The sequence below is a fragment of the Oncorhynchus mykiss genome, chromosome 9 (genome assembly GCF_057628025.1).
Source record: "Oncorhynchus mykiss isolate SJ-2025 chromosome 9, ASM5762802v1, whole genome shotgun sequence".
Taxonomy (NCBI): domain Eukaryota; kingdom Metazoa; phylum Chordata; class Actinopteri; order Salmoniformes; family Salmonidae; genus Oncorhynchus; species Oncorhynchus mykiss.
The window spans coordinates 50,461,711-50,469,936 of record NC_143030.1 but is presented as its reverse complement, the minus strand read 5'-3'; the positions used below and the strand labels follow the sequence as shown (position 1 = coordinate 50,469,936).

The 8,226-nt window shown below is 41.8% G+C and overlaps 1 protein-coding gene across 5 annotated transcripts; it reads left to right on the top strand.

Moving 5' to 3' along the window:
* The first annotated feature begins 379 nt into the window (after positions 1 to 379).
* si:dkeyp-110g5.4 (uncharacterized) lies at positions 380 to 7,171 on the top strand. 5 transcript variants are annotated; one of them, XM_021615893.3, is made up of 5 exons: positions 385 to 529; positions 2,203 to 2,829; positions 3,075 to 3,257; positions 3,541 to 3,582; positions 3,695 to 7,171. In XM_021615893.3, exons 2-5 carry the CDS (start codon positions 2,230 to 2,232, stop codon positions 4,316 to 4,318), a joined length of 1,449 nt encoding a protein of 482 aa, XP_021471568.2. In that variant the 5' UTR covers positions 385 to 529; positions 2,203 to 2,229; the 3' UTR covers positions 4,319 to 7,171. The 5 variants fall into 5 exon arrangements, with proteins under 5 accessions (XP_090040560.1, XP_021471568.2, XP_021471567.2 ...); XM_021615891.3 differs by having other exon boundaries at positions 406 to 1,128; XM_021615894.3 differs by lacking the exon at positions 385 to 529 and adding an exon at positions 742 to 829.
* Positions 7,172 to 8,226: the final 1,055 nt, after the last annotated feature.

Genomic DNA, 8,226 nt, shown 5'->3' with positions numbered 1-8,226 from the left:
CTTCAGTGAGATACATTCAGCCTCTTGCAAATTGAAGAAACATTCTGAAACACAGAGAGACTAAAGCAAACATTTTTGGGGAAGCCTGTATTCTTCCCTTGGCATCAATGACTACACACCACTGATAATTAATATACTGTAGGCCTACAGCTTGCCATACAATGTGTGACTATTTTTTGAAGACCTTTAAAAAACGTGACCCGGAAGTGATTCTTTACTGACGCTAGTTTCACACAGGTTTGTTTGTATCGATTTGATTTATACAGTGCGATATACACAATATATCATTCACTGTGCACATTTTCCATAATTTTCGCCGTAAATGTTAATTTACAAAGTACACCGGACGGGACTCTGAAGGGGTGCAAAAATCTGTGACCCGGAAGTACATCGTTACCCTTGCCTGTGTGACAGCGTTAGCTGCTGGGATCATGTTAGGTACTTCTTGTTAGTTTTTTCAAGTTTAGTCAGGCATCTGTTTAGCTAACCATTTGCTTTGTTTTTTATCGGGTCCACGCTCTAAGCTCAGGTAATATGCAAAAGAACTGTCTATTTTATTGTCACCTAGCTAACGACTGTAGTTAGCAGGTGCGTCGCATTATAAATAGTTTGCATAGCTAACAGTTAGCTACGTAATGAGTCAACTAGCTACAGCTGGGCTGGCTGTAGTACATCAACTATCAAGTCGTTTTTATTCGTGTACATTTATGCCACGTTCACAAGCTAGTCGGAACTAGGAAACTCGGAAATGTCCAACTTGCAAATTAGTGTGAACGCGGCATATATTTATTGACACGCTTTCTCTAAACATTGACACGCATCGCTTATTGTACGTTTTTGGTAACATATATTTTGAGATCTACATCCCCAAAGAGGCAGTCTTTCATATCAGCGAGAAATCATTTTCAAAAAACAGAAGGTGACATTTACTACACCTTTTTATAGGGTTAGTGTTCACACATGGCCATATCTCCATGTTACATCGCTTGTTTACAGAAAAAAATAGGCAGCCAACCTGTGCTAATTAGTTATCTGACGTGCTCCGAACCCCTGTGTATAAGCATAACTGGTGAGTGTAGTTCGTCAGCTGGAGGCACACAGTATGTGGATCTGTGCAAAACTGCTAAGGTAAGTGTAGCTCTCAAACTCTAGGCGGCATTTTCAGCCATTAACTTCGCCCACGATTACTGTGTGAACTACAATCCCGACTCTGTTTTAACGTTTAATAAAAAGTCAATCATCATCGCTGTGATTCGTATTTCGAAACATATGGCCCTTTTATCAGCGAGAAAGAATCCTTAAAATAAAGTTACACTTACTCAGCAGTTTTACATAGTCGAGGTACAGCTTCATCAATCTAACTGGTGCCCCCTGTATATAGCCTCGCTATTGTTATTTTATTGCTGCTCTGTTGTATTTTTCTTTAGGTATTTTTCTTAACAGCGTTGTTGGTTAAAGGGCTTGTAAGTAAGCATTTCACTGTAAGGTCTACACCTGTTGTATTAAGCGCATCTGACAAATTACATTTGATTTGTAGGTGCCTCCATCTGACTAAACTACACTTTCTCTACACTTCCCGAGTTACACTTACATTCAGGTGTTTGGAGCATCCTAGATAGCTAATTAGCACAGGCCTTGTCTTCCGTAAACAAGTTCTGGAACATGGCGATATGGCCATGTAGGAACACTAACCCTATCAAGGCGTGTATCAATTTAAACTTTTGTTTAAAAAATATATTTATTGCTGATCTGAAAGAAAAGGTCCTTATGCTTCCCGAAACTGTAGTTTTTGTCTTTTACATTTGATTTTGTACACCAATTTCAAACAGCTAAAAATACAATATTTGTTGTTAATGAGAATATATTTCACAGTGGTTTAATTGTACAATGATTGCTTGTTTTGTCACATATACTGAAATTAGGCAGACTTAGAATTTTAGCAACCATGAAATGGAGGAGTGGTTTCTGTATGTTGCACCTTTTTAATTTTAAAGTCAATCTCAGGAACTAGCCAGGAATATGCATACCATCAAATAGCGGCTCATAAAACATAAACAGTGGAGCAAATCCCTTCATTACATTTTCACATGGCTACTACAGGTTAGAATATTTGCACCTATTTCAGTCCAAGTTGAGCACTGCCAGTAACTGTATGCAATATTCTATTATATGCGGCATAAGTGTAAACCATCTTTGCTATAGCTTTCAGCCAGCTGTAGACGTGGAAAGATGCGGGGCATAGACATCCTGGAGAACTTTGAGATCTACATCCCCAAAGAGGCAGAGGTGAAAATCACCTCTATTCTGACTCTGCCAACCTCCATCTTGAGAAGGATGGGAGTGCCCCACTCTCAGGGTGGCAGTGCAAAGAGAGTTTCCTCGCCTTTGGCCACGTGGATCTCGCCAGTGGTCATCCGAGAGAGAGGCTGTTCACCGGCCAGCCCCACAGTGGATACAGCCAAGATTAACCTGACCTCAATGGTGACCAAGGAACCCAAGGCAGCCCAGGGTCCCTTCTTGATCCCATTTGTCTCCTCCAGCTGCACGGCCTTCAATGTCCTCAGGGAGTTCTTGCCCTCCAGACAGAACTTCCAGCAGGGTACTGCCACCCAGATTGACCCACTCCCTCATGGCCTGCCCCCTGTGCCCCACCAGGATGCCATCATCATCCACAAGGGGAGGATCTTCCTGTCAATCAAGAAAGCAAAGACTATCAGAGGAAAGAGGCAGCACAGCCCTGACCTGAATAACTTGTTGTCTCTCGAGGCCCCTCAGACCACACAGCAAGAACTGATGTTCCTCTCACCTGCCAGGAAGAGCCAGAAGAAGGTAAGACCCTGCCATCTCCTGCTATCCTTACTGTTGCTCCCTCCTGACTGTACCCCATGCTCTTGAGAAATGTCTACTTATGTATGTTAATATGAGACTTGAAAATGTTTGTGATATCAACATGATCTACTTGCTTGAAACTAGATGTCCTTGTGAGGTGTATATTTTAACAGAAAGCTGAATTCTTGTATTTTGATCTCTTCCCCACCCCCTTGGCTTACCACAACCTTATCTTACCACCTCAGTCCTGCCCCGCATCTCCAAAGCCGTCTCCTAAAAAGCCCCAGGGGAAGTGGGCATTGCTGCAGAGGTTCGGCCTGACCCACCAAGTCCAGGTGAAGTTGTCCAGAATCCCCCAGGGGGACATTGAGCCACAGCAGACTGCCGAACAGGGTCACTCAGCGGAAGAGGATCATAACACAGAGCAAGTGGGTACTATTGTCTCAGCTGTGCCATAGCATGTCAGTACCAGATGTGTATGTGATATGAATCTCCTTGGCACTGCATTATTTATTTTGCTGATCAATTAATATCTTATAACTTGGCAAATAAATAATTCGAAAATGGACAGCCTATTTCCACCTTGTGGTATTTGTGCTGTAGTTAATAAAGGCTAGGTTGAGATGAATATATGCTGCTGATAAACCCCACTAAGGTAGTCGGTCACTTATCAGACTTTAAATATAGCTATTTTTGTTGTTGCTTTTTTAGCCTGTTGGTGAAGTTTCCAGGGAGCTGTCCTTTAACACACATGTGAGAATTGTATAATTGTACATCTCCTCTCATAGAGAACAAGAAAACTGGTCTAAGTCAAAATGTTAATTCCTGTCTCTACCTATTTTCTTTTTTTTCTTTTCCACCATAGGATCAAGTCATACGGAAGTTATTGAACGCCAACAGGTTGTTAAAGGAGACACCTGGCAGATGTCCTGAACAGGAGATGGAGTTGGTGACTCAAGAGGAAAACAAGCCTTTGAATGAGGAGACCCAAGAATCATTATCAAAGACAGCAAATCGGCACCCTTGCTCAAGCGAAGGCTTTCAGGGCAGAGGTGGGATTACCAGTGAGACAGATGATGATGCTGAGGAGGAGCCTGAGGAAGAGGGATGTCACAATTTGGGTAGTGTCAAACAACGACGAGTTGAGGACAAAGGTAAGAGTGGGGCAGAGGGCCAAGCCACCAATGGGGATGAGTCTGAAGTGGAAGATCTCTCTGTTACGGCTGTTGCTTTGAGTGACAGCTTACCTCCACCAGAGGCCCTGAATGCAGACCAAAGCAGTGATACGGTTATGCAAGTTGACTTCACGGGGGACAGTGTTCAGAGTTGGACGGCGGAGTGCCCAATCATACCCGCTCTAGCCACCACCCCCAAACAGCACCATGGTTTTGACTTTGAGCATTCGGCCCGTGAGGAGAGGATCAACCGTATCAGGGCCAAATTGAGAGAGAGCGAGGCTGCCCTCAACAACCTGCGCTCTCCAAGTTGACTGTCTTCAAAGTGGGAAACAATTATTTCAAGGGCCCTCAGATGTTGAATGCCATGAACGATTATTTCACACACTTTCATTTTTTAAGCGCTGCTAGAACATCCATTCTGTAACTATTATTTAAAAAAAATGTGGAACCCATAAACTTCTCCACTCCTTATCTTCCAAGACCTGTGATCCATCATCTTTGATGGGCAAAAATATTTTACGTTAGAAATAACTCAAATCTAAATTCTATAATTTTATTAGAAAATTCAAAAGGACTTTTTACTTTTCGTTTGATTATATCTGATGTGAAAGCAGCGTTTGTTTGATCAAACTTGCCCAGCTATCGAATTTGAAGATTAGTTATTAGAGTAGCAGTTATTCTTTTAGGGTCGGATTCAGACTTTTTTTTACACTTTTTGATTTACGCAGTTCTCAGTTGTTGGTATTCAGAATTGATGGGCTTTACAGGTGTGGCTCCCTTGCACTCACTAAATTTATATAATTAAAATACTGAAACCCCTCCCACTTGCTGGGCAACAGATTTTCTTGTTGAGGATTCATTTAAATACGGTGTACCTTTTTAAAGCTACAATATGTACATTTTTGTGGCGACCAGACCAAATTCTCATAGAAATTTGTTTTATAGATCTGTCATTCTCATTGAAAGTAAGTCTAAGAAGCAGTTCTGTGCGCCATTTCTATGCTTCCCGTTCGTAAGTTTAGAATTAGCGTCTTTCGGTTTTGTACACCAGATTCAAACCGCTGACAGCTGGTTTAGATGGTACAATGGTTTTCTACACCAAACATTGCTTGTTTTGTCACAATCTGAAATAAAGCAAACTTTAAATTTTAGCAACCATAAAATGGCAGAGCGGTTTCTGAATATTGCACCTTTAATTCACATTTTCTCGACATACTCATTAGAATATATTGAGAGAACGAGATCAGAATAGGGATCAATGAAAGGCACATACTGCGTTGTCTTGGCTGTGTGCTTAGGGTTGTTGTGCTGTTGGAAGGGGAACCTTTGCCACAGTGTGAGGTCCTGAGTGCTCTTGATCAGGTTTTCATCAAGGATCTTTCTGTACTTTGCTCTATTCATCTTTCACTCGATCCTGACTAGTCTCCCAGTTCCTGCCACTGAAAAACATCCCCACAGCATGATGCTGCCACCACCATTCTGCACAGTAGGGATGGTGCCAGGTTTTCTCCAGACGTGACGCTTGGCATTCAGACTAAATAGTTCAAGCTTGGTTTCATCAGACCAGAGAATCTTGTTTCTCATGGTTTGAGTCTTCAGGTGCTTTTTTGGCAAACTCCAAGTGGGCTGTCATGTGCTTTTTTACTGAGGAGTGGCTTCTGTCTGGCCACTCTACCATAAAGGCCTGATTGGTAGAGTGCTGCATAGATGGCTGTCCTTCTGGAAGGCTCTTCCCATCTCCACAGAGTAACTCTGGAGCTCTGTCAGTGACCATTGGGTTCTTGGTCACCAACCGGAGCAAGGCCCTTCAAACCTGTTTAAACCTGTTTTCGCTTTGTCATTTTTGGGTATTGTGTGTAGATGAGGGAAATAAGGCTGTCACGTAACAAAGTGGAAAGTGAAGGGGTCTGAACTTTCCGAATGCAATGTATGTAAGCCTATTGCTAGTGACCCTCTGGATTAACCACACTTATGTGACAGAGGAAAGACGGGTAAACTAACCATGTAATGGTTAGGACTAACTAAAGTGATAGTTAGTATGTGGGTGTTACTGACGGTGGCTAATATTTAATTCAATAGAAATTGTCAAAACAAACCACTGATAAGTCGGGGCATATAATTGAAACATTCTAGAGTGCATAAATCATCTCGGTAGGTTCGGAGTTACTGTCAGTTTGCACAGGTTCCATCCTCGGCTTGGATATCCAAATTCAGCCCCACATGATCAAGCCATAGGCCTACAATTATAATTTTGAATAACATCAATGCTGTTTATAATTCATCGTGGAAAAACCTGACAAGTTGACATGCTTTTCAGTTTGCTGAAATATGACTAGTTTCACATTCTGTCGCCAGTGATCGTAAGGTAAAATGTATCTAAAGCAATTAAATAATATTTACTATCCCCTTATCCAAATGGATTACTCATTTACCTAGCTCTTATCAATGTATAAATGACAGTGCATGGAGATTGGTGTTATTTTTATTGGGGGGGGAATAATTAGCTTTTCCACTTGGAACTGACAGGTTGCTCGATCATCACAGTTTCCTCATGAGTAAAGGTGGTGGCATTATGAGGGAATTCAGTCCAATTCAGAATACAGCGTACCTGTAAGAGAGACCTCCACCACACCTTAATTTCTTTGATTGACACATTAAATACTTACCTTAGCTGGCACTGGCATTTCCCCTAGCACAAGATCAAGGTCAGAATACGCAGAGAGAAGTGCCTAAAAACTGAATAAAGTTCCATTCACGCGTGTGTAACTCTGGTCTGAATTCCCCCTTTAGAGACACAATTAGTTACATTTTTTCCCCCTTCACATTTTGAACATTGTCACTTGTGTTAAAAGTACAAGTTGTATCCTATTCTCCCCCCAGTTGGAACAGTATTTATACTGCGGGTTGAATATTTTTTGTTTTCAAGATGTTTGTTAGATGATACTGCACAAGTTATTACTAGATGCTGAAAATGAGTCCCTCTCAAGTTGTTACATTTATAAGTGGAGGAATCCTTCAGAAGCACAACACCCAGGTCGCCACCTGTGGCAGCAAAGTCTTACTGTGATAGACTAGTCAATGGGAAGTTTGAGTTCTGCCAAATAACTTTGTTTTGTGTAGTCTCATAACATTGACCTTGTGCAATAAAGCAACTAATGTTTGTACGAAGGCATCATTTTGTTATTTTTTTGGTTTTGTGTATCACACACGATCTGCATTTCCTCACCAGTAACATCTCTCCTGAACGCCACGTGCTATGTGTTCACTCTTACTCCCAGACAGTGTGCTGTAATGACGAACGTACAGTGTTGTCAGTTTACTATTTGGACGGTTGCCCATAAGGGCCATGGGTCGAAAGTCATGACAGCAGTCAATGGGGTCGTAATTGTTTGGGCTGTTGTGTGACGGAGAAAATCTCTGGAACTGTCTAACTTCTCAGGAACCACATTTATATGTGACAATCCTCTGAGTTGCACAGTTTGACAGTAAAAAAAAAAAAAAAAGACCTGGCTCGACCCAAATGATAGCAGTGGTGAACATACAATGTAATGTAAGTCCATCTCTTTCTCTTGTTACACCAAATTTGGCCTATTCTATTGGGCTTTTAATCAGCAAATTTAGACTTGGGATACCGGGGTCATGTCTATGGACCACTGAATCAAACTATTCTGTTTGGCAATGGGGAAAATAGAACTTCAGGTAGTACCTCGTTTTCAAAGCATTTTCTCGTACTGAACATGGCCAGATGTGTGGACTCTGGCCAATTAACTAATCGAGTAAAATTAGGCACGGGTTGGATTCAATCCATATCACCGAAGATATGTGAAGGTAATTAATGATGTGGCGTGAATGCAGTCTCCAGAACCATGGGAACATTGCCTTTTAACAGTGGATAGTGGATCTTCAGCGCTGCAAATTGAATAGAGCCGGCCCTTAGTGTCCTTTCTCTAATCAATCATAGTGTGCAAAGTAAAGGCTTACCTTGGCCTATACAGTGTAAGTCATTGTAAGTACTGGAGGTCATCCTAGGTTAAAGTATTTTACAACCTGCGAAACCTTTTCAATTACCCTGGTCCAAGATTTGATCTGATCTTGTTTGGCATGACAATGAGAGGCAGGAAGTTGGCATGATAGTACTTTTGATTTGGACATGATTCAATAGTTTACACCCTTCCTCTTTCGGCCAGGGAGAATGCCTAGAATGGAGGGAGGGAGCTAC